General features: G+C 47.0%; 1 protein-coding gene across 1 annotated transcript in view; it reads right to left on the reverse strand.

The window, feature by feature from the left end:
• The window catches only part of LIPC (lipase C, hepatic type), a 134818-nt gene extending 109726 nt beyond the window's left edge, over positions 1-25092 (reverse strand). Inside the window, exon 1 of the mRNA XM_041742767.1 lies at positions 24926-25092. Coding sequence (XP_041598701.1) covers positions 24926-25010 — 85 coding nt within the window. The 5' untranslated portion in view covers positions 25011-25092. The remainder of the gene's footprint in view (positions 1-24925) is intronic.
• Between the last annotated feature and the right edge of the window lie 1747 nt (positions 25093-26839).

Genomic DNA, 26839 nt, shown 5'->3' on the forward strand with positions numbered 1-26839 from the left:
CCTGTACTCCAGGAGCATATCATTTAAAACTAACAACATGGCATATACAACAGAGGGACGTGTGGAAAATACCCAAAGAGCCAGCACCAGTGGCAGGATGAAGACATGTGCTTTGGTCCAGGAGGAAGAGGAAAAGGAACCGTGTGAATGGCAGAGGCTGCTAGGTGTGTAAGTGTAAGGTGAAAATCCTTACCTTATATCCACTTTGGTCAAATTTATTTGGAGAAAATGACGAAGCCAGTATTTTTAGCCCTTTTGATTGCCAAATGGGATTACCTGGCTGGTTTGGCCAATAAAGATAGTAACAATGAAAGTGACTGATCACAAAATGACATGACCTTCATCATCAAAAGACTTTAAGGAGAAGACAGCTTTGAGGGTCTCATCCAACATGGGTGAGGAGGGTCTGATGCACGGAGAGAGCTATTCCAAATGTCTGGCCTACAAAGGAGGGAAAAAGCACAGCTGCTGTGGCCCTGCCCTGGAGAAGCAAGTGGATCTAATAAGCTGGATGCTTTGTAGGTAACCTTGCTTTCCATGGGTACACTTGAGGAAAAATGAGAATTTTCCATGCTCACATCACCTGGCAGTGAGCTCCTGGGCTCATTCGACAGTGCTTGGATGCTGAGAAAAAAGGTGGCAGGCCCTGGATGTCATGTCTGCTGGAAGCTAGTTTCCACCTTGCTCTGCACCCTTGGGTATGCCACTTGACCTTCTTAGCTTCTTTTTCCTTATTAGCAAAAGAAATGAGTTGGACTAGATGTGCTCTAGAGCCCTTCCAAATTTCCAATTCTATGAATCAGGTGTAATTTAAAAAACACATGCTTCTTCAGTTGGGAAAATAGCAATGATGAAGCTCTGAAAAGATAATCTCTTGTTTTCCCCAATTAGTTCTGCCTTTGTGAATGTGGAGGGGGAAACCTTTGCAAATCAGTGCCTCTGGGAGAAAGGAGAAATGGAAGAGACCTACCTGAGGTGTAGGGGCGAGGCAGACACCCTGTGTGGACGGGGCTACTGCGGGGCTGGGGGCATCAGTGGTGGTCACCCATGTGCCTCCCAGGAGAGGGGGGTCTCCAGAGTGTCCCTGCTCAACACCTCCCTTCAGGGGCCTCTGGGGCCCCTCAACCAGATGTGTTCTGTCCCTGCCTATGGCTTCAGGCATCACCTAGTACTCTAGGGCTGCCTGCTTTCTGCCCTTCATACAGGAAAAACTTTTTTTTTCCATGATTATCAAAGTAATACACACCACTTTGGACAAATAGGAAGGCACAGAAAAATATTAAGAAATGCAAAACCCCAAATCAGTTATAATCCAATCACCCAGTTCACATTTCACACATTTAAGTGCTTTTTCTTCTAGTGATTTTTTTTTTCTTCTTCTTAACATGAATGTACACATTTTGTAACTGGCTTCTTTGGGGCTCAATCTCACATGTTCCCGCATCATTAAATGTCTCCAGCCTCCCTGTCATTCCCACTGCTTCCCAGTGCTGACACGCCTCTTTGGTAGCCTCCAAGTCAGGGCACTCTAAACTCCACTCCTCGCTCGTGCTAGTTACCTGCCCAAAGTGCAGCCACTCTCCATTTGTTTTGAGTCTTATGATTCTTTGAGCCCTGTGTCTTCCACGATGCCTTCCAGGACACCTGGGAGGGCCCTCCTCATCATCCTTCCCTCCCTAACGTCCCTTCCCTTCCTTGGGTTCGCTTTGATCAACATATGCTGCTCTGGAGACTTAGGTCCCCTCTATGTGGATGTCCCTCAGGCAGTAGTGTGATGAGAATATTTAATAACAGTCTCCCCGGGGGGAAATAGATACATATATATGTTTATTATATATTATATTCATACCAAGGATGTGTATTATACAATTTACAAATAATAATAAAATATCCAGTACCCTTTATTATAATCTCCATGTAGCCAGTTGCGTCTCCCAGAATGCCCCCAATGATTTTTGCAGAATGTTCTATCATTAGCCAACCCATGGTGGATTATTTTCATTTACATTAGTAAGACAAAAATGAAACAATGAGGATGTGTACTGGAACTTCAATCATTCAGTCGTGACATGAGCTACTTCTTTGGTGTGTCAGGTAATTGGTTTTGAATTCTAGAAAAATATTTTCTCTATTTTTGTCGTATTTACAATTGGAACAACTAGAGACACAATACACTTTTACATTTAATCTTCATTATTAATATTTCCTCCATGGCTTTCTTAAGTCTAGACCAGGGGCTGGCAACTTATGGCCTGCCGCTGTTTTTGTAAATAAAGTTTTATTGGAGCATGTCCACGTCCACTCATTTATTTATTATCTGTAGCTTCTTTTGTGTTACAATGGCAAAGTTGTACAGTTGGCCACATGGCCTACGAAGGGAAAAATATTTACTACCATATTTAATACCAGTGATATTGCTAACAGGGCATTGGAAAGATAAGCACTTTGGCATATATAGTGCTATTCAGTATTTCCCTCAAAAATGTCAGTAACCTTAAGAACAGAGATAAGAGTAAAATGGAGCAAAATAAATGGGAACAGAGGAGTTTTAGTATTTACCACTTTTTTTTAATTTATTTATTTGAGAGGGAGGGGCAGAGGCAAAGAGAGAGAGAATATGGCATTGAGCATGGAGCCCACTGTAAGGCTCTATCTCCTGAGCCTGAGATCATGACCTGAGCCAAAATCAAGATCTGGATACCTAAGTGACTGAGCCACCCAGGGGCCCCACTACTGTTGTTTTTAAACATCATTTATTTAATTGTAAGTTTTTATAACTTAATTTTAAAATCATGGCTGTGCTTAACAATCAGCTCAGAAAATTCTTGAAAATGTAACAACTGTCTCTGTCAAGGTTGAGGGCTTTGTCTTTGGTGGAGAAATATGATCCCAGCCCATCTGGGTGGAGCCTCACTGCACCCTAGCCCTGGAGAAACTTCTGCCCAAGATGAGGGCATGCCATGGTCTCATGCTCATCCTAAGTCTTTACTTAAACTTGAAGAAAGGAGCCTCTTGTGTATAACAGGGGCTCCAATACCATCTGTTGATGAGAAAATTAGTGGCCATGTACTCTGGCCACTATAGGGAGTGTAACCATGAACCTCTACCCACCATGTGTGGAAATGAGTCATTTCAGACAGAGTCATCCAGAAGGCACAGATGGTGCTCTGACCCTGTATGACCTGGGTGGGTATTCTATGGGAATAGAGCACAGGGTCTGGCCAGTCAGTCCTTCCTAGCTTATGCCCAGTTTTCTGCTTTGGAAGTACCAACTCATAAGCCTTCTTCTCCCCTCCCCCACCCCAAGAAAGCAGGAGCAGCTGGTTGACTGATTCCCTGGAGTCCTGTGGCCTTGGCCTGGGAAGACAACAGTCAAGACCCATGAGCTGAACCAACTGGTGTTTTCTTTAAGGAAACATCATGCCTCAAACCCTTTACTGTCAGCTGCTCGGTGACCTTGGGAAGCAAGCTGTTTTTCTGGCTAGTTGCTTTTAGTTTGCTAGAGCCACAAGACAAGTGACACTGAGGCATCTATCTCAGTCCTGCAGGGAAAGGACAGGTGCCCAGGGCTGCAGCACTGGGCCCCTATCCCACCATCACCACTGTGCCATGTGACCTTGGGCTTCAGCCTGTTTCCCTGCAGGTTAGATGTCTCACAGCATTATTGTGAGGTCAACTGAGATGATATATGTGAAAACAATGCTGCAAATAGTAAGTGTAAGAGGACAGTGAACAGGACTGGCAACGGAGCCTCTGCTGGAAACACCAGGTGTTCAGTAACCCACATTCTCTAAAGAGACTTGTCAGCAACTGGGACCAGATTCCCAAGAAAGCAGGCCCAGTCACCATTACTCACCCTCCTCTGGCCACATGGAGGAGGTAAGTGGGAGAAGGGAGGTAGGAGAAAGTAGGAAAGTAACTCACTTCTGCCCCTCCCACTGTGACTCTTCCTCTTGAGGTCATGTTGGGGGCATCTATCAGCATCAGTTATGGAGGTTGCAGAGTAAGGGTGCTAGCAGGAGGATGCTTGCTGAGATATCGAGACTCTTGGCCCCATCTGTGGTGGGGAGATGGTGACAGAGTTTTGGGGAGAGTGTGACCTGTGTCTCCAGGAGTTTGAGGGCATCTGAGTGAATGTGAAGGCTGTGCCTGCTTTGGCCATCTGAAGACAGGGGGCTCAGACAAGGTGGAAGAAGGGACTCCCTCATGTCAGTTCCCCTCAGCCCTAAGAGGGCAGCAGGAAGAAGACCCCAGTGGTTTTTTTCTTTCTTCTTTTAAGATTTTATGTATTTATTCACCGGAGACACACAGAGAGAGGCAGATACGTAGGCAGAGGGAGAAGCAGACTCCCTGCAGGGAGCCCAGTGTGGGACTGGATTCCAGGACCCTGGGATCATGACCTGAGCTGAAGGCAGATGCTCAACCGCTGAGCCACACAGGCATCCCAAGCCTAGTGGTTTCTGAGGCTCTGTAAAGGAGTACAGAGTGGGGGGGGGGGCGGCATGGGCCACTGGAGAAGCCAAAGGGGCCACAGCTGTCCTCCGTGACAGGCTGGGTTCACACTGACAGGACCCTCAGAAAGCCATGTACTCATCCTCACAGGACCATCCTGGAGCAGATGGCCCCAGAGTAAGCTGAGACCAGATAGACAAACAAGCAGTTAGAATCTCTATGTCCCCCACCTGTACTCCACCACCAGTTTCCTGCAGAGAGGGTAGGCCCTCTCTCTGTGTCCCTGACCTGTACACCAAGGCCACCTCCCCCAGAGAGGAATTCCAGAACCAGGCCTGCTCTCCCATCCCACCCCACAGTGTCCCAGTGGGAAGAGGAGTGAAAGAGTAGAAATGTCTCCTCCCCACTTCAGATCACACCTTCTCCCCGAATCTAGCTCATGAGCACAAAAGGAAGAATGCCAAATGGATGTGACACTGAGGCTTTAGAATTAAGTAATAATAAATTAGACTAAATTTTAGCAATAGAACTGACCGAAAGTTAAGAAACCTGCCTAAGATGGTATTAAGGGATGGAAAAGCATGACTTGATAGCACCTGGTCAAAGTCAGGGATGGGAGAGCTCTAAAAGTTTCAGGTTTATACCCCTCTAAATTCAAACAGATCAATACACTTGTAATGGGAGTCTTAGTTGTTATAGTAGGTGGCTCCATTGAACTTAAATTGAATCAAATATATGTACGGAACACTGGTCTCAAACTTGAGAAAAAAATTTACAAAGATTTGATTTATTTTACTACTTTCCCTGGGGGGAGTGAGGCTCAAGGCTCTCATTGGTGCTCCTCTGTGTTAAAGAACAGGTTGAGGGGGCAGCCTGGGTGGCTCAGTGGTTTAGCGCCGCCTTCAGCCCAGGGCCTGACCCTGGAAACCTGGGATCAAGTCCCACGTCGGACTCCCTGCGTGGAGCCTGCTTCTCCCTCTGCCTCTCTCCCTCTCTCTCTCTTTCTCTCTCTCTCTGTGTCTCTCATGAATAAGTAAATAAATTCTTTAAAAAAACAAAAAAAAGAACAGGTTGAAAGTCCATTGCTCTACAAACAACGGAGTCTGCAAGGTCACCAGGACCCTCCCATGCTCTTGAGGCCAGCTCTGCCCAGGTGAATCAGCTGCTGCAGCAAACCTTTGAGCAGGGGCCCAATGTGCATAGTGAAGGTGTGTAAGCAACGACAGGGAAATTATTCTCTCTTCATCCCTGTACATCACAGCAAGTACTCTCTGGTCTGGCTGTAACTCCCTTTCAGAGGAAGTGCCCTTTCCCTGTGGACTGGGCTCGGTCAGGGTTGGGTACAGCTGATTCTATACAAGGAGTACATACCGGGAGGTCCCATCCTTCTGGCCATAGTCATCTATTTAAGGATGAGCACCTGGCCCAGCAGAGTTCTTTCTGAAAGTTTTGCCAGAGTTACATGATAAGATATAGTCTCTCTGGAATTTTAAGCTCTAAGGACAATAGAAATGTGGGACTCCCAAGTGCCAGCATAGAGGGAGGAAGATAGAGGAAGAGACAGAGTAGGAGAAGAGAAGGAGGAGGAAGAGAGAGAGAACAGAGAGATGGAGAGACATGGTGACTTTATTAGAGGCAGTGACTTTAGTGACTTTATTCAAGCTGCACTTGAAGCCTGTATTTTGGACATCCTGTTATATGAGTAGATAAAGCCTCCTTTTTCCCTAAGTTCATTAGAGTTGGATTTCTGCCCTTGTGACTCAAAGTCCCGACTAATACAACCATGGGATTCTCTTACCTACTTTTCCTGCATCTTCAAATATGTTGATTTTTCTTTCATCCCCCCTGTACCACCCGTCTTAGGACCAGCCTCCAAATTCTGTGAGCATCAGGGCCTCTGGTTGCTCTGGGGACACCCACCTCCAAGTAATGAGTGCCAAGTGATGACCTGCTCAGTCCACTGGACTTCGATGGAGAGGGCTTGGGTCAGCCTAGCTTCAGTACACAATGATTCTAGCACATTTCCCGGGGCAGTTGCAGCCTTGTGACTTACACTTACACATGTAAGACCCCTGATGCACAAAAAAAGCTACCACGTGCCTCCAACAACCTTCTAGTGTTCAACATGGAACTCTCAGGGTCTTTAGACTGTGTACCTTCATTGCCCTGGGCCTACTTTCATCTGCAAATCCTGACTGTTGCAAGAAAATTCTCTTAGGGACTATTTTGTTGGAACCAGCACCGAGGGCTCTGTTAACACCAGGGATCTCCTTACAAATGTCACCCAATAAAGTTATCAGAACATCCCAGTAGGCAGACTATGACCTTCCTAGTAATCTAGGCAGAGCAGACCACCAATGGATGGCCAAACTCATTAGCACTTCAGTGCATTTCCAGAATAGATTCCAATTTACAGCTTATTAATGGAAATTGACCTTTAGCTGAAGATTTCATAGAAAAGGATTTAAATCACACATTGCCCAGCAAAACGATAAAAATTCCTCTTTAGATGTTGCTATTCTTTACCCAGAGTGCCAAACACTGCCAGCAGCCTCCTCTCTCCCACTCATGGCCTGAAATACTTCTCACTCTTGTTCTAAGGCAGTTCTGCAGGGGGGGATCCAGGACCAGCTTCAATATTAGCATCACCTGGGACCTCATTAGAAATGCAAATTCCCGGGCTCCGCCTGAGGCCTACTGAATCAGGAGGTCTGGCATGCAGCCCAGAAATCTGTTTTAACAGAGTCTCCTGGCAATTCGGATGCAGGCTCGGGTTTGAGTTTGAGAATCACTGTCCAAACCACTACCTGAGTGAGTCAGTTCCTGCCTCAGTTTCCAGCCCACCTGGCAACACAGAAGGCCACAAGTGTTCAAGAGGGGCCCATCTCCTGCCCCCCAGGCAAGCTCCTTGGTGGTCCCCACTCTGGCCCCAGATCACATATTAGCCGTGTCAGCCCTTAAGATGGGCAATTTTCCTATGAAGGCACTAAGTCTCTGCGTGTTGTCACCTAGACTGAAGACAGGTGGTTTCTCTTGGCTCTGTTCCAGAGCCCCAAATCCATCAGAGCATCCAAGGAGTGGGGGCAGGGTGAAGCTTATGCGGAAGGAAGGAAGTGGAATGAAAAAATCTCCAAGGGAAGAAACAAATGTACTTTGAAACCTATTCTTCCCAGCAACGCTCATGGATTTAGAGTAAATAGCAATCAGTCCTGAGGAGCGAGGAGACATACAAATAATGGCCAACATGTGTTGATACTGACAGTGACCCATAAATCTCATTTTCTTTGGGAGAAGATGGCAGGTGGCATTTTAATTCCGAGCCGTCGAATGAGAAGGAGCGAGATTTACCTCTGCTGTGGATCTGAGTGGAGCATCCCTGGAAAGACAAGCCAATGAACACGCAGTTGAGCACTAATTGATGGCCGCCAACATGCTTCGTAACGCTCCATTACCCAGCTGGGGAGCATGGCAGCCGAAACATGGAGCAGCGGAGCCTGGGGGGAGCAGCCATCTAGGGAGGACAAGGGGCCCCCGAGGTGCCACAGCCTCCCCCAGCGCAACTAACTGCTGCCACCTTCATGGAGCACCTGCCAACTCTGGTGCTTTGGAGCGCTTTGGAGCTCAGCAGGCCCTTTCTCGAGGCTTCTTTTGCTTCTCTCCTCAGCAGTTTCCTCATCATGCGTGGCCTGTTCCAAGCCTGCTCTTTGTCCTCAAGTGTTCAAAGGTCACTAGCTCATGTTGAGTCTCTCTCTCGTTCTATTTTTTCCCTTTTATACCTCCCTCCCACCATTTTTTCTCAACCATGGACTCCGTCTGTATTCTACTGATAACATTTGCTTAAGTGCATCTGTATCCTGAACTTGTGCGGTGGTGGCGGCACTATGTGCGTCTGACCTGCATAAATCGTATTGTGCTCTAAATCTCATCTGTTTCTGGTGCTGTTTCACTCAGCACCATGTTCGTCAACCTTAACTGCATCGTTGCATGTGCATCAAGTTTACTGCTTCCAACTACTGCTTTCCAATGAGTTTATGAGACACATCTGTGACCTTGGACAATCTCTGATGAGTGTATTTAATTTGCATAAATGGTACTGAGCTCTAAAAAAAAAAAAAAAGGTCCTCAAGGACCTTTGTAGACCTTTCTCTAACTTGTTGGTTTGTTGTGTCTGAGAATGAGACTGGCTCCCACTCCCTGCTCTGCCACTTAAATAAGGCATTGCCGTTACCATTCATCTACTACTTGGCCGGATGCTCTGCTAGGTGTTTTTTTGCACGTTGACTCACTTGATCTACGAACAGTGTGACTTTGGGCCAGTCACTTGACTTCTATAAGCCTCTATTTCCTGGGATCCCTGGGTGGCGCAGCGGTTTGGCGCCTGCCTTTGGCCCAGGGCGTGATCCTGGAGACCCGGGATCGAATCCCACGTCGGGCTCCCGGTGCATGGAGCCTGCTTCTCCCTCTGCCTTTATCTCTGCCTTGTCTCTGCCTTGTCTCTGCCTCTCTCTCTCTGTATGACTATCATAAATAAATAATAATTTTAAAAAAGCCTCTGTTTCCTCATCTTTAAAATGGGGACATACTAGCACGTATAAAGTGGACTATTCCAGGGAAGCCCTGGTGTGCAGGGCAGATGCCCACCCCGCCCTGCCTGCCCCTGCTTTACTGAGTTAGGTGCTCTGTACCGCGTTCCCAGGGCCTAAGGCTGGGGCTGTGGTCTAATTTGGGTCTCCTCCTTGAGGGAGGGAATGCATCTTATTGCCTTTGCATCCCCAGCCCTGAGCACAAGGTCCGGGCAGGGTATGTACTCGGTGACGTGTGTGAAGTTAGGAAGGAAAAGAGGAAGAAGACTGCAGGGTGAGTTCCAGAAAGTCCTGGTCCTGAGCTAACAGGTTTGGGCTGGGGGACCCCAAGAGGGGACACGACAAAAAGGGAAACTGGAAGAGCTTTTGTCAGAGAGGAAAGAATGTACAGAGTGCCCAACTCTGAGCCCAGGTGAGGGCAGTGATTTATCCAAGTCACACAGCCATTTGGTGTCAAAGTTCAAGGCATAACCATGGCTGAAGATTGCTAGTGTGCACAGTGTTCGATCCACCACATTAGGACAACATGTTATCTGAAATACCTCGCGTGTGAGCAAGTTGCTAGGTTCTAGAATGTTCTCCCCCCAACCCTGGCCGCCACCCCCCCGCTGCTGGTTATTGAGAACACCTGCCTAGTAATGCCTCATCTCCTTCCCCCAAGAATACTCCCAGTCAGCTTCCAGGCCCCTCCTTGCCCTTCCACTGTCAAGTCTGAGGACTCCATGAGAAGCTCATCCAGACCAAGAGTCAGAAAGTTGCATGGGGGAAAGACACAAGCCTTGGAGTCAAGTAGACCACAGTTCAAATCTCCCTGCATCCTTTTCCTCGTTTAGACAAAACAATTGGCTGTGCGCCCCAGTTTCCTTTCATGTGAAATGCGAATAACAATATACACATTGTAGGTTATAGGTTGTGGTAAGAATTAAGCCAACTTAAGCAAAATGCTAGACATAGTAATTAGGCATATCCAGCTCATTGGAGGCAAATAATTATGTCTTATTTGTATTTCTTCCCATTTCCCTGTTCCTCGAGGGCTAGCATGCTGCTTTACATCTAGTAGTAGGTGCTAAGTACTGCATCACTGAGTAAGTGAGGAGCTATTTTGTGTTCTTTAAAACTTTGTTTCTCAAAGTGTGGTTTGGGGACCAGCTGCACTGGCATGACCTGGACGCTTATTAGAAATGCAAGATCTTGGAGTCTGTCCCAGATGTACTGAAACAGAACATTCCTTTTAGTAAGCTCCCCAGATGATTCGCACGCACATTAAAGTTTGAGAAGCTTTCCTTTCGAAAGCAACTTCTGAAGTTGGGGGAAACCTAAAAACTCCTATTAAGGGAGCGAGCATTGTGGGAAGTTTACAGGCAAGAAGATAATACACATGTGCTGTGCACACCCTCTTCCCACTCCCGCTGGTCTGGAAGTGGTTTCTTGGTTTGATGGAAACCCAAATGACTTAGAATCACTTCTGTAAGATCCATAATGGTTGCAGAGCCAGCTTCTGTGTGCCCCTGTGTGTGTGAGTACTTTGTAGAGTAGACTGTGGTCTGGGGATCACTCCTTCCTTGCCAGGCGATAGCTCTGTCACAGATGTAGACTGCAGCCTCTGATGAAGAGCCCCAAGTGACTTCACTGTCCCTGTGTTTTTAGATGGGGAAGGAGGGCTGGACTGGAGGTGGTTTTCCTGGATCTCTGGGATGTTTTCCATTAGTGCCAGCAGGGACGCAGAGCCTGCTAAATGAAATGGCTTCAAACACATTTACTTAAAACAAATGTATGGTACTTAGCCCTTTGATAAAGAGGCATACGCTCAATGGTTATTTGCCATGAGCCTCCTCCATGCCAGGCCTGCGCAGGTCCTAGGGATACAGTGGGGACTAGGACTTGTTCTTGCCCTCGAGGAACAAGGGGCTCATAGTCTAGTGAAAAGAGAGATGCGCTGGGAGATAAATCAAAGAGTGATGAGCCAAGGGCCACGGGCAAGAGGTCTACAAATGACATGGGCCAGTGGGCTCATATATCTCTGAGAGAAAGAGAGAGGGATGAGATACATATATTCATCTATGAGAGAGAGAAAGAGAATGAGAGAGAGAGGGAGGGATGGAATTAAGTGGTTGTGCCATGTGCACACACATCTGAATATGCATATATGTATACACAGGGAGAGAGGGAGAGAGAGCAAATATACTAAAATGTTAACAATTACTGAACCTATCTGGAGGAAATACAGTAACTCATTATACTATCCTTTCCTAGTTTTTCTGTACTTGAACACTTGTAATTAAAAGTGGGGAAAACGTTGGGCGTAGTGCATGCATCAGGTGAGCATTATCATGGTCTATGACTGAGTACACGGTAGATGTTTACAAACGTGTGTTTATGGCTCGCAATACGCAGTTGCAAAGTGCTTCTCCTGTGCGACCGCAGTCCATCCTCCCAACAGCTCTGTGGGGTCTGTAACGATCCCCCTGGCTCATGAGCAGAGGCCTAGAGACCATAGTGGGGTGCTCAAGGCTAAGTGATCTAGTGGGGACTGAGACCCAGGCTTTTAGACTCCAAATCCAGTTCTCCATTGTCACCCAGAGTCTCTCTCAGGACTTATTTCCGGCCTGTACTGGGGGGCCGAGTGCCCAGCCGTGAGTAGGAGGCCCCAGTGTTTATCTTCCCTGGTCCGCCTTGTTCCCAGTAAGTGACCCACCACTTTTCCTTTTGGGTCGGCAGGGGGTGAAGACAAGGGAGGCAGGTCCCTGGACAAAATGGCAGCTGACCTTGGGCCCTTTCTCCTTGGCTGAGGCCCGGGCGCATCTAGGAAACAGTCTGGCTGAAGACAGCTTGTGTGGGAAAAAGACCTCTCGAAGCCAGAGAGAGCCATTGTACGGGCTCCCACTGAGCACACTCCAGCAAAGATGATTGGTCTTTCAGGCACCCCGCCAGAGGGTAAGTTTTATCACTTACCCGCAATATGAGCCAGATAAATGGCTCCTTCTTGGTTTCCTGCCAGTTATTGCTCGTGCTGCCAGAAAGTCTTAATCATGCTGCTGAAAGAGGCCGCACCCCCTCCCCCCACCAGCTGCCAGCTGGCTCCTGGGCCTCTCAGCTGGGCCATGACTTTCTGCACCCCCACAGCAGAGGCTCCCCTGTTTGGGCCCGATTCAGAGCCTGCAGACTTACTACTCCGCTCTCCAAGCTCATGTATATTTATAAACCTCTTTTCCTAACCCTGAAGCCCCCTAGGGGGTTGCTGCTGAAGCTCAAACCAAACAATGATGTATCTCCAGTGTCTCCAGTACCTGGCCCAGGACCCAGTCAGAGCCTCGCCTCGCAAGTGTTTGCTGGATGGTCTGGGCTCGGTTGTGTTCCCTCACCCCTCCCCACATTCCTACGTGGAAGCCCTCATCTTCAGTATGTCCGAATGTGACCCTCTTTGGAGCTAGGGTCTTTAAAGAGGTAATTAAGGTTAAATGAGGTCACTGGCATGGGCCCTAATTGCATATGATTTATATAAAAAAAAGGACATTAGACAGACATGCACTGCAGGAGACCTTGTGAAGATGAAGGGGAGACCATGGCCAGCCACACACCAAGGAGGGAAGCCTCAGAAGAAACCAGCTCTACTTCTGCCTCGATCTCAGGCTTCTAACCTCCAGAACCATGAGAAAAGAAATTTCTGAGGTTGGGGCCCTTTCTGATGGCAGCCCCGGCAAACGAGGGCACTGGATGAATATTGAATTTGTTGGTGTCCCTGCACAGGCCTGGCACAGAACTGATGTGTGGCTGAATCTGTGAGGAAATCCGTGCCCCAGAAGTCATCCTTCCAGTGTGGACTTCCCTGCTTGAATGGGTCATTTGGGTGTCTCTCCGGAGGGGAGGGGATAGGCTGTTGGCCACCCTCCCTTATGAGTCTTTGCTCCAGCTCATTCACTCATCCATTCATTCATTTATTTGAGAGAGAGAGAGAGAGAGTGAGAGAGCGCACAAGCAGGGGGAGCAGGAGAGGGAGAAGCAGGCTCCTCGTTGAGCAGGGAGCCCGACGCAGGACTCGATTTCAGGACCTGGAATCATAACCTGAGCTGAAGGCAGACACTCAACCAATGAAGCCACCCAGGTGCCCTCTCCAGTTCTTTCTGATTCAAAATCATCTACCCTTATCATGAATCTCAGGTGTGGGAACACCTCCCTCTGTGTGGCATGAAGGTGGTGGCCAGCACTTGGACATGTACATGCCAAGGTGACCTAGTCATGGGGTAACAGCAAGACCTGTGTTATGGGCTGCAGGGGGAGTCTCGCCAGAGGAAATTTCTCCGGTGTTCTCTTGGGGTCAGCAAGCCTCAGAGAAGCTTAGGGGAGTCTATTTGTGAAAGCAGCCCTGTACCTAGAGGGTTCCTGAGTGAATAAAAATATTTTAGCTTTTCTAAAGTATGCTTGGTTATCTTCAAATGGCCCAGAATTTTCAGTCTGGCCATCATGGGGCATCTCCTTTCTTCAGGCTGCCTGGGGTTGTGTTTGCACCTAGTTTGTGAGCCTGCCTTTGGGGAACCAGGGACTGGGAAGGAAGCTGAGATAAGAGAGAGCAGCACTTTGGCGGCTGCACACAGATTTCCTGCTAGGCCTCTGAGGAGGTGGCCGTCACTCATAGTGAGTGTGGGGAGGGTAAGCGTTGATCAGACGTGGTCAGGTTCAGAGAGGCTCAGAGGATGTCCCAGGCTCCCCTGGCAACGACACCCACAGTAGAACACGTCTGAAGGCCAAGATAGCCATGTGGGCTTTGTGGTGGACACCAGCATTGCCAGAAATCCCCATCAGTGAGAATCCCAGGGACCTCGGGAGGCTTCTTCCACCCCTTGCCCTTCAGGCCCCGGAGAAAAACAGCTTTGGGGAAGAAACAGTCCAACGGTCATTGACCACTTGGATCGTTCTTACAGAATTATTTCTTTGTCCTACTGGTGTTTGGGAATCTTTGAATCACTGAAGGCAGTTGAGTCACCCTAGGATTAAGGCAGGGCTGATGTCTCGTGTTTAAAGTGGATAGAACTTGGCTTTCATATTTTTCTCTGCCCTTAACATTTAAACAGCTGACATCAGCTGAGGCAACCACTGAAGGTCTGGGGCACTGTGATGACCTCCCGATGAGTCCTCGTTGACACCCAGAGTGTCAGTGCTAGAAGGGCCCCTGCATGCCACTCACAGGAAATCAGAGGCACAGGGGACGAAGGCAGCCCCCCCCCCCCCACCAAGGCTGTGCAGCTGGTGCGAAGGAACTGAGAGACCTCGATGGCACTCCCCGAGTTGCTTGGAGCAGGGGTGGGGGTGGGGGTGTGACAAAATGAAAACAAAACACAGCAGCACCAGAAACCAGCCCGGTGGGCAGCTGCACCAGGATGTTCCCAACTGAACGTAGACAATGGCCACAGAATAGAAACAATGTGCTACCCGGACCTTCTATGTTTGTGATGGGACAAGAGGGACCCAGACATGACTAAACATTCCCCTCCTCTGGCCAACAGCAGTGAATGCCACTCCTGTGCCACTGCCAGCCCCAGCCATGCTGCTGCCTGCTGTATCATTGATGACTAAGCCATGCAAGGGGGGAGTTGACGATAACTGATTATTGAATTATTTTTTATAAAGATTTTATTTATTTATTCATGAGAGGCAGAGACACAGGCAGAGGGAGAAGCAGGCTCCCCGCGGAGGGCCCGATGCGGGACTTGATTCCAGGACCCCAAGATCACGACCTGAGTCAAAGACAGTCAACCACTGAGCCACCCAGGTGCCTGATTATTAAATTATGGAGATATCTGGTCATTGGGTTGCCCATCCTCCCCTTAACGGACTCTGATCCAGAACTGCCCCCACCCCCTTCTCCATCTCAGCCAGTAAAACCCAATCTACGGAGAAGCCCCCCCTCAACAGCTCACATTGGGATGCCCTGGGGTTTCTCTGGGGTGTATTCTTTCTTGCTGCAGTAAGGCCAATAAGCCTTTCACTTGACCCTGAGTGGGCGCCTGGTGACCTTTGCTTGGTGAACGTTTACATCTGTCAAGTGGGCATACTAATCCTGCCCCATCGATAATCCTTACAGGGATGTTGTTAAGAAGCAAGTGGTATCATGTGGGTGGGAAGGAGTTCTTCATGTTGAAATTGCAGGTCTCTAAGCTAGCGCGATGTGGAATTTCCAAAAGGTTCTCTTTCCAGACTTAGAAGACAGTACTTTTGAAATGGAAGATTCCTATTCAACCTTCGACTATGTGTTCCTGCCTCATTTCCCCGGCGTAAATCCCTCCTACGACTTCGTGTGAGGAATAGCAATGAACAGGAAGACTTCAAAGACACTTGCCCAAGGCTGGGGCCTGCCTGGGAGGAAGATCTGAGTGTTTGTGGGCGCCTGCGAGGTGGTGACTGCTGAGCACCACCTCTGTATTTTCCTGCTGATACCACCATTCCTTCCATGAGGGAGTGGCTGTGGTTTCAGCTGGGCTGAGAGATAAAGCCATCCACCCAGCAAAAAAAGGCAGTCAGCAGCCTCAGTCCTCCTTTTTTTTTTTTTTTTTATTATTTTTTTTAAACCCTAACCTCAGTGGTAGCCCCGTTGCTCCAGGGTGAGGGCCAAACTCCATAGCACGGCCCCAGCCATTTCTTCTTATGTGGCCCACCCTTGGCCACAGCAAATGCCTCGGGGATTCCCAATTTCACGAACTTTTTCAAGTCTCCGAGACTGGTTTATGCTTGTCCTTCTGCTTTGCAACGTCCTTCCACATCTTTTCCCTCAAAACTCAACCCAAATGTCACTTCCTCTCTCTTCTCAGCTGACCCCTTCTGCCTCAGAGCCTTATGATGCTTTGTACCTGGTGTTACTTGTGCACTCATCACACTATTGAAATTGTGCTTCTCCCGATCTCTAACCTGTGCGCACCCTCACCTGCAGCTGTAGGGAGCCAGAAACCCCCTCAGGTAGGAAGCTCCTTGATGAAATGAAATGTGCTTTTTCATTTTTGGATCCTCAGGGATGCAGTCTTGTGCTGACCACGGCGCCTGGTACACAGTAGGTGGTTAATGAATGCTGGAATTTGCTGCCGTAGATCTTGTTATGTTTCAGTGTGGAGCCGTATGTTGTTTTCACTATTTGGGATTCTCTCGGGACAAGGAAGCTGGAACATTTGTCACTGGAAAGTTTTTCGCAATCAGAAAGGCCAGTCCTAGAACCGAGGATCCACGGCCCTGCCCAGCTTTTGGAAATGCCCAACACATCTGAAAAGAATTTTCTCGATCCTATTTTCAGGCCTGCCAGGGAGGGTTCACTGTGTATGGTTCATTAACTGTGGCAGCTTGTATTTTCCCACCGATTACAAGTAAGTCTCTGCTTGGGGATTTTTCTTCAAGAGTCACTTTCTTTTCAGCATGCCCATTTTTTATTTTGGAAGGATAAAGTGTCATGAATATTGTGGGTTTTTAAAAAATATTTTATCTATTTATGAGAGAGGCAGAGACATAGGCAGAGGGAGAAGCAGGCTCCCTGCAAGGATGCTAATGCAGGACTCGATCCTAGGACCCTGGGATCATGCCCTGAGCCAAAGGCAGATGCTCAGCCACTGAGCCACCCAGGTGTCCTTATCTGGGGGTTGGTATTATTTGGGCTATGGTTTTCCCTGAGAGACATCAAATGCAGGATCAGTCCTTGTTGATTCCTTCCTCTTCCCTATCAGGAAACTTGAGAATGAAGCCAGGTTTGCTCTGGAGGCCTGCATTATTTCTGTAGCCTGGAAGTCAGGACACCTGGGTTCAAGTCTTATTTTGCCACCGACTGGCAGTTTTCCTAGTAGTTCTCCAGGTGTTGTCCCAGACCAGCAACAGCACTTGGAAACGTGTTAGCAATAGAAACTCCCGAGTTGGCCCCAGACCCCACTGAATTAGGAACTCTAGCAGCTGGTATCCAGAAACCTTAATTTATTAAGATTTATTTATTTAATACATTTAATAAGACATTTATTTTATGAATAAATATGATTTATGAAGATCTTATTTTAATAAGATTCTGATGTACGTTGAAGTTTGAGAACCATCGATCTGGTCAAGTCCATTTCATCGCTTTGATATAAATTTATGTTTAAAATTATTCAAATTGTTAAAGTAAATATACTACATGTATATATATACATACACACATACACTATAACATTATAAAAAATTTGGAATAGACAAAAATTTAGATATAAATTTAACTGAAGTCAAACCTCCATGTGCATTTCCTTCATATTTTTTCCCCTCACACACGTATTTTCAGTGTTGTGATCACAGGACACACATAAGCAGGTATCCTGCTTTTTTCCTGCTTAACATAAATTCTATAAATACTATTCAGTGTTGCCACCTGCACGTCTTCATCGGAACTGTTCTGAGTGCCACACAGCAGTGCATGGAAAACTGTGTCGCAGGTACTTGACCAGGCCCCGGTGAACTGTGTATGTGGAGGGGAGAATGCTCTGGACACACAGGGAGGCCTCTCCTCTGAGGCGTTTGATTTCTCTCCCCTGTGTCCTGTCCCTCCCCTGCAAGCACCATTGTGGAAAAATCAAAACTGTGAGTGTTCCTGGAAACAGGGTCATAAATGGAGAGGAAAGGGAGGTTAGCCAACAGCCCCGAGTTTTCCAGAGTCATCCAGAAACTCCATTCTCCCAAGCCTGAAATCCCCTCCTGCAACCCTGGAGCCGTTGGGTCCTCACTGTGCTCCCTTGTGGCTGTGTCTAGAAGTTGCACTTGCTCGTGACCAGCAAGGCCAGCACCCCACCCAGTCTCCCGGTGGGGAGGAGCCCATTGGAGTTAGTCTCCTTGCCCTAGGCTGGGGCCTGAGTGGGAGCTCCCCTCCCTGCAGGACTGGCTGTGCTCCCTCCCATGGTCCTGGTTTCCACACTGGGGCTGAAGTCCAGCCATGACCCCCAGGCTGCTTGGCAGGAATCCAGATGTCCTGCCTGGTCGCGGCCACCCCCTTTCCCTAGTGGGTGGACCTCAGTCCCCAGCTGAGAAGGCCCCTCCCTAAAACAGACACCCTCCCAGGAACCTGCATACAGCCACCCTCCTGGCCGTGAGGCTGGCCATGCCCTCTGGCCTGCACAGATCCCGTGGATGGCAGGGACACCTCGGGCTGAGGTCAGGGTGTCCCTGTCCTTGGGGAGAATGTAACTGGGACTGCTCACCCCTGTCTGTGGGCCAGCCCCCACTCCCTTTGCCCTTCCCTGAGGGAGCCAGCAAGTGAGGACCCAGCATGCTTTGCTGCACTGTGGTAGCAGGTGCAGGAAACAGGCAGGGAGGAGGTGGCGGGGGGCATCTGACTTTTGGCTGCCTTCCTTGCTTGGTGATTCATGTGCTATGGTCAATTCCCAGGCCCAACCAGTTCCTTCAACAATCGGCCACTCAGTTTCTTTTCTAAAAACGTCCTATTCACCTGACCCAGAATTTAAGAATATGGGTGCAAGTCCTGGGTCGCCTGTGAAAGGCAAGCAGGGTGGAAGACAGGCTGCTTGCTGTCCTCTTACCTCAGGCTTGTCCTCTCTGGGTGTGTTACCCTCAGTGGGGCTCGAGGGGTTGGGCCGGGAAGTCTGATAGTGGATGGGATCCGTCCCTTAGCAGAGAGAAGGTAGCGCTTCTCCAGCATGCTGGGGCCCGGCCTGCAGACTCCGGCTCCCCGTGCATTTCTAATGCACATGCTCCATCTCTGGACGTCACCGGCAATGTTACCCACATATGACTCTTGCTGCAGCTGGGGAGGCCTATCAGGAATTCGGAGGTCCCATTGCAGGATAAGTCTGGGCCTGAGTCTATGAGAGTGGAGGTGGCAGGTCTGAAGTCATAGAAATAGGTATGGCCTTTTCCCAGTGGCCCTCTTGGGACAGCAAATCCAAGACCAGTCTAATTGCAGCTAATTGGGATTTTTCTTTTTAATTTTAATTTTTTCTCTTACTTTCAAATACTTAAAAAAACCCACTCTCTATGGGCTTAAACTCTGTATATATCTTTAAATATGCTTCTCATCCCTAGCCATATACATGTATATGATGTTTTCATAATTGTGATTCAATATGTAGGCTATTTAGTCCTGTTCCCTCCCCCCCACTTTATTGCTTGCGTATAAGATTTCCTTGTATTTATTTTTAAAAGCTACAAGACCAGTTGTTATTTAACTTTTTGGAGGTCACAGATCCCTTTGATAATCTGCCAGAGTTATGACCTCTCTCCCTCACTCAAAGTGCACAGACACATGGCCTTGGGTGCCATCCCAGGAGGCAACCAGACTCCAGAAACCCACCTCGCCAAGTTAATATCCTTGGTGTTACACTGTGAGTGCCTGGAGGCCAGCCCTAAGCCTTCTATTTATGAATTCCATCTTTATTACCCAAAAGATCCTGGAACTTTTAGTACTTTAGTAGGTATTTGAAACAATGCTTGTTTAAAGATGGACTTACTGCTAACTGGATGGTTTATTGTTAGGCATTCCGGTCGTTTCTAGTTTCTGGCCTTTGTGACCCGGGCTGCTGTCAACTCCTACCTAGAATTTGCTTTACTTTTCTTCATCCCAGAAGGCCTGTCCTGGGGAAATATTTAGGCTTGAAAAACATGTGGACTTTACCAGCCCTATACCTTTGCTAATGCACAAGGAAAGCCTCCTCTTTTGTTCAGATTCTATCCTGCGGGACCCTGCTCAAATGCCACCCGCTTCCCTAAAGCTTTCCCTGTGCCCCACACTTGGAGGTAAACTCTAATGCCTCCCTACCTGCTCCTAGTTCTAGTCCATTTGGGCTGCTATGACAAAGAGCTGTAGACTGGGGCAGTGGGGGGAGCTTATAACCAACAGAAATTTATTTCTCCCAGGTCTGGAGGCTGGAAGTCTGAGATTTGGATGCCAGCATGGTCAGGTTCTGGTAAGAGTCCCCTTCCTGGTTTACTCACATGGTGGAAAAAGAGCAAGCTCTCTGGAGTCCCTTTTATTTATTTTTATTTTTATTTTTATTTTATTTTTATTTTATTTTATTTTATTTTATTTTATTTTATTTTATTTTATTTTTATTTTTATTTTTATTTTTTGGAGTCCCTTTTATAAAGGCACTAATCCCATTCAGAGGGTTCCATCCTTATGACCAAATCATTTCCCCAAGTCCGCACCTAACTACTGGCATATTGGGGTTAGGGTTTCAACATGAATTTGGAGGAAACAAACATTCAACCCATTGTACTCCTTTCTAGTGGTACTCATCACATTCCATGTCTTAGTCGTAAAAATTTTATATACACATCTTATCTCCTTTTTTTGACTCAGTGATATACTTCATGTATATGATACCCAGGACAGATCATTTTAATATGCCTCTGCTCTGTAAGACAAAATTGTTCTCAGTAATGTTGCAAAAGTCAGGAATCACTATTTTCTTAATTTGTTCTTTAGTTTTAGAGCAATGAACAATTTAAGAGGAAGAACACATTGCAACTTTGAAGATACTCAAATGCATTAAAAGTATTTCCTGTAAGAACTACAATTTTTACTTACTAAACAAAATAGAGTTGACTCTTGAACAACACAGATTTGAATTGTGTGGGTGCAAATATATGTGGATTTTTTCCCCATAAATACAACAGAGTACTGTAAATTGATTTTCTCTTCCTTATGATTTTCTTAATAATATTTTCTTTTTTCCAGCTTATTTCTCTTAAGAATACAATATGTAATACATATAATAAACAAAATAGATGTTAATCGACTGTTTATGTTACCGGTAAGGCTTCTAGTCAACAGTAGGCTGTTAGTAGTTAAGTTTTGGGGAATTCAAAAATTATATGTGGCTTTTTGACTGCATGGGTGGGGGGGGTCGGTGCCCCTAATCCACGTGTTGCTCAAGGGCCAACTGTATTATACCTCCCAGTTCCCTGTTAATATCTGTCTTACTGTATTACATTATAAACATAAAAAATCTAAATGGTGGTCACATAGGATAACAGAATGTAAGTTCTCAGGTTTTGCTTCTTTGTCTTCACAATCATTATGGTATCATTTTTGATTTCCAATTTTCTGTTTCTATGTAGGAAAATGCAGTAAGTATCATAGAAGTTGGAGACATGGGTGGTCAGAATGAGTTGGGAGGTTTCAAAACTGTGACACCTACAGTGAGCACATCACCAAATGGGTAAATGTCAGGGGCCAACCACATAACTGGGAGTTCTCAAAATTAACGTCAGTAGGGACGCCTGGGTGGCTCAGCAGTTGAGCATCTGCCTTTGGCTCAGGACATGATCTCGGAGTCCTGGGATCGAGTCCCACATCGATCTCCCTGCATGGAGCCTGCTTCTCCTCATTCTGCCTGTGTCTCTGCCCCCCTCTCTCTCTGTGTCTCTCGTGAATAAATAGATAAAATCTTAGAAAAATTAATGTTGATAGGGCACGTAATTTTTATTAAAGGGTAAGTAATAAAAATGTGATCATTCGAAGTTTACACATATATTAATAAAACCCAACAATAACCATAGGAGTTGTTTGCAACTTCAGTAAAAAACTATTTTGAGAGGTAGGAGGTTTATTTTTATCACTGACATCTGGGGTAGATGGTTCCCATCTCCCCACCGCTGGCCCACTCCTGATTCAACAGCTCAGGGCAGGATTTGGGGACAAGGGCCAACTGGGCAGTCCACAGTTGTACAGTGTCTACTGTCCAAATGCAGTGGTTCTGGGATGGCCTATATGTGAGGCCGATTTTCTTCATGTACTCCAAACAAAGCAACACATCACAATCCACTGAATATAGACACAGATAAAAGAATCCAGCCCTTTTCTATTAAGCCAGACATTCAAGAAATTTGCAACACTTCTTCATAAAACAGTATCACTCTTCAGATTCCCTTTTTACTGTTGTTGTTTTGAAAATACGAGGTATTTCTCATAATATATGTATTGATGCCAATAGGTTTGTTGTTCTTTTTAAAGGGATTACAATTTACAAAAATTCCTCAATTTTAGTCTCTAATATTGTAAATATCGATAGCTGTATTCCACGCAGAAAACAAAACAAAACAAAACTCTAGCTCTTTGGAGTCCTAAGGAATTTTTCCGTATGTAACGGTGTCCCGAGATCAAGAAGTTTGCGAACTGCCACACGCGTGTGTGGCCTTGTACACGGCAGATGCTTGCACAGGGGGGATGGTTAAAGGAGTGAGGGACTCAGTGGGTGGGTGCCAGTGCCTTCTGGGATTTGGAAGCTGCAGCTGGGATGGGAGGGAGGGACAGGCCCCTGGAGGCAGTGGTGATGGATACCTGGAAGGTGGGGTTGCCAGGGCCTGGGAGCAGCAGCTTCCATCTGAGGGCAGTGTGGGCTCTCGTGGCCACGTCAGTGGGGTGGGTCTGGGCCTCAAGCTGTGAGGTCTGGGGATGAGAGTGATGGTAGCTCTGTGTCCCCGGGGGAACAGATCCTGTTCCCCTTGGTGCTGACAGATTGGAACAACTGCCCTGGTCCATATTTCTGAATGAGAACTGAACAGAACTGTTTTTGAGGGGCCTCTGGCTGTCACATCCCTGGGAGTGAGCACAATGGAAAGAGAGAAAGGCCTGGAGCCTCAGACTGAGCTGTCTGTGCTTCTCCTTTCTTGGCTCTGAACAGCCATGGGACCCCTGTAGGTCACCCAAATGCTGGCTCACTCTCCCACGTGGCGAAAATGGGCTAACAGCTGGCACGTACAGGGTGCACAGAGCCGGAGTGGGTCCATTAGTAAGTCGTTCATAAAAACAAAAAGAGGCAGGCTGGGAGGGGTGGGGTTCAGGAGGAAGGGTCCTTGGGGGAGCTCTTCCTGGCCCAAGGCTAGTGACAGTGGGAGCTTTATACAGACCGGGGTTTCCCAACACTTGACCCACTAGGGGCACTTTGCCCTGGATAACTCGTTGTGGGCACTGTCACGTGCACTGTAGAATGTTTAGTAGCGTATCTGGCCTCTTCCCATTACATGCCAATAGCACTCTATCCCCAACTGTGACAATTGAAAAATGTCTCTGGACATTGCCAAATGTCCCCTGGGGGACAGTTTTGCCCCTGGTTGAGACCTGCCAGTCTAGATACTCATCTGACGAGGCCTCCGCTGTGGGCACCTGCTTCCAGCCAGTGCCTTGGACGACGATGCCCCAGCATCATACACACAGATTGGGCTCAAGCACGAAGAGTTTTGCCAAGGATTCTGCTTGCAAGGGAGCAAGCGACCTCCGGACTCCGATCCTTTTCCCTGAAGAACCCTCCTGCTCATCATGGCTGCTTCCCTCAGCTTCGGGACAAACCAGGCCCTGAGGAAGCAGCAGCTGACAACACAACATCTGTTGATGGAAATCTGGACAACGTCCAGCAGCCTGGAGGAGGCCGACTTGCCCTTCAGCCTCCTGCTCAGCATCCATGGCTTCTGACCTCCAAGTCTCCACTAAAAACCATTCTGAGCCCATGGACAGCACAATGTATAAATGAAGGGAGAGATATTCACACGATGGAATGCTTCTGCCCCCAGAATGAATGAGTCACCACCACATACATGTGCCCCGGATGAGTCTCACCAGGGTAATGTTCGTGAAAGAAGCCAGAAGCAAAAGAGCACATTCTGTATGCTTCCCTAATGAGAAGTTCCCCCCAAAGGCAAAATAATCTATGTTAAGGCTCAAGGGGTACACAAGAGAAGCTTCTGGGATGTAGGTTCTGATTACCACCATTCACTGGGCAGTTATGATCTAGGTACTTTTCTTAATATATGTTATACTTTGATAGAAAATAAACAAACAAAGACACCATTCTGGGCCAAAGGTCAGGGCAGACCCTTCAGCAAAATCCTGGTCAACCCAGGGAATAATAATCATCAGCGATTTTGCCTGTCTGTCTCTAAATTATTATTGTCATTTTTGGACCTGGTTCATGCATGAGATGATGAATGCAAAATAATAGGCACAATGCTTGACATAGAAATGCTTAGTAAATGGTAATAATTAATACTACTAATCAGTTATTAACTGGCCTGTGATGCAAAATAATAATAAAATAACAAACAGCCCTTTTGAAAGGGGAAACAAAATTCTGGAATTTTCACATATATTGGTCACTAAATTTCTCATTCTCAAGGTTTTTAGAGGTCCTTCCAAGCACAGTCTTTGAGAAAAGAGAAATCTAAACCCTCTACCTTAGAGTTACTAGCTCCTGACCAGCACACACACAAAAAAGTCCCAAATATCTGTATAATTTGGCCAGATTGCTCACTTTACTTCATATCTGTCATTTACTGATCCAATGCACTGTTTAGCCAGGCACCTGGAGTCCACCTACCTGATCAAGCATTTGGATCTTTGGCCAACAACCTGGTTTATGAATTTACAGATCAAACGGGTGTGATTGCTGTTGGATTCCTCAATCTCAGAGTAAACCTTCAGCAGAAAAAAATGAAGCCTAGAGAATGTGCAACACTATCTCTTCCTTAGACCTGTCTGGAAATAGGACTCTACAAATTCCTCTCTCCTCTGAGAGAGCCAACAATCAGACAACCTCAGCAAGACGGAGCATTTCGTTGCAAGCTGTGCTCCCCAACCACAAATTAGATGCCAAATTAGCACTCAGGAAGATCCAAAACTCTTTCAGATCATTCTCCATCCAAGTCTTATCATGACTCGTTCTGAATCAGACACGGGAGAGACTTCAGCGCAAGCTGCCAGTGCTTTTAGACATCTCCAGAACGATCTCCTTAAATTTCAATCCTGCACGAATGGTGACATGTCCCTGTGACCCGTGATACCACTAATAGAACCGAGCTCTCTCCCACCAAGAACACTTGGATTCATTTTGACAGACGTTTAAAGAAGAAAATCCATGCCCATCTCCGCAGAAGAGGCAGGCTCTTACCTAGTCCCAGGCTTTGTCCATGGGCACTTGATTGGATAAAGATGCACAAAACCAAGAAAAGAGAGACACATGGGGGACTTTCCATTTCTCCTGTCTCACCCGGGGTCCGAGGTCTTCTTGCTAATTTCTGAAGTTAAAGAGACCAGATTGCCTATTGATACTTTGTGAGGGAAGCCTGCTTATTAATAATTAACCTTTAACCATGCTACCAAGTGTTAGCTTCTCTTGCTACCCCCTCAACCCCAAGTCTAACTCTACCTAATTCAACAAAGGTTGATTTACAAAAGCTTTTTTTTTTTTTTTTAAAAAAAAAAAAAAAAAAACCCTGATACATTTTGAAAATCAAATATCTTGTCATGTATTCTTACCTTCTTGGGCCAAGGTCGAAGTTCCAAATTAATCAATTTAAAGTTAATGTGTTTGGAAATTCTGTGAAAGGTCAGGGGTCAGTGGCTCGCACATGGTTACCTCGTTCTCCTTCTGACATCAGTGCACTGCAGATGCCGGCTCATGGCAGAGGTATTTCAAATTGCAGGCTAAGCACAAAGGAAAAGAAAAGGGCTCTGGCAAGCAGAGAGCTGCCGGAGGGTCCATTTTCTGATGGGTTCAGCAAAATTGCTGGTGCCTGAAGTCAAAGAGTGGTGGGGTGATGTGTCTGTCTATAGCTGAAAGGGGCAGAAAACCTCTAACGTCAGTGTAAGAAGGAGCTGAAGCAAGAGCAAAGATGCAGGACCAGATGTCTTTGCCGGGGAGCGGGGGATGGGAGGAGGGTGGCAAGCAGCGGGGGAGAGGGGCCCATTGGGAGATGACCCTAGAATAAACTCTCCAACTCTGTGCTAATTAATGCTCGCACTGTGTGGAGGATTGAGAAGTCAGGCCATTCCACAAAACCAGGCCAGGGATATGTTACTGTGTATGACTCTTGCGAGATTCCTTAGATCTCTAGTTTTATTTAAACTTTATTTGTTCAACACCCCCCCCTTTTTTTTGCATGCCTACTATATGCCAGGCACTGTTTTAGGTACTTGAGATATTTAAATGAACAAAACAGATTAACATTCCTATCTTTGTGAAGCTTATGTACCCCTGGAGGTGAGAGGACTCAGATGATAGACAATGGACACAAGAAGAGATTTATGGAGATTGTAGAATGGAGTGAGAGCTATGGAAAAAGGGAAAGTATAGCAGAATTACGGGGTTGGGGGGAGGTAGTGATTTTAAATAGAATGGTCAGGGTGAGCCTTGTTGGGAGGTTGAAATTTAAACGAGGGTTTCAGTGGACATATAGTGAAAGAGTAGCCAGTGCAAAGGCCCTGAGGTAGGAGTGTGCCTGCTAGGTTCCAGAAACAACAAGGAGACCAATGACCCAGGAAACACCCTTATAAAGACTTTGACTCTTATGATCTGAGACACGGGGAGCCATTCTGAGTAGAAGGGTGACATGATTTGTATTATTATTTTAAAAGATCATTCTGGTTTGCAAGGCTAGGAACAGATTATAAGTGAGCAAGGGTGCAAGTTGGAGAGAATATGAAGAGGTCATTGCCGTCACCCAGTGTGAAGTGATGGTGGCTTGCTTCAGCATGGTAACAGTGGAATTGGGGAATGGTGGATGGGTGTTGGATATATTTGGAAGATGGGTGCAACAGATTTCCTGACTATTAGAATGTGAGATGCAAGACAAAGAGAGGCCTTGAGGATGACTTTAAGGACTTTGCCTCGAGCAAGCAAACATTGGGCTTGGTAACAGCTGAGGTGGGGAGGCTGTGAGTGGAGCAGTTTTGGTGGTGGAAGATTATGCAGCCAGCTTTGGCTCTGTGAGGTTTGAGGTGCCTCTAGGACATTCAACTGGAACCATTGAGCAGGCAGTTACATCACTTGGGGATTAACTCACCAAGATACCAGTGAATCCAA

Source organism: Vulpes lagopus, chromosome 2 (genome assembly GCF_018345385.1).
Source record: "Vulpes lagopus strain Blue_001 chromosome 2, ASM1834538v1, whole genome shotgun sequence".
Lineage (NCBI taxonomy): Eukaryota > Metazoa > Chordata > Mammalia > Carnivora > Canidae > Vulpes > Vulpes lagopus.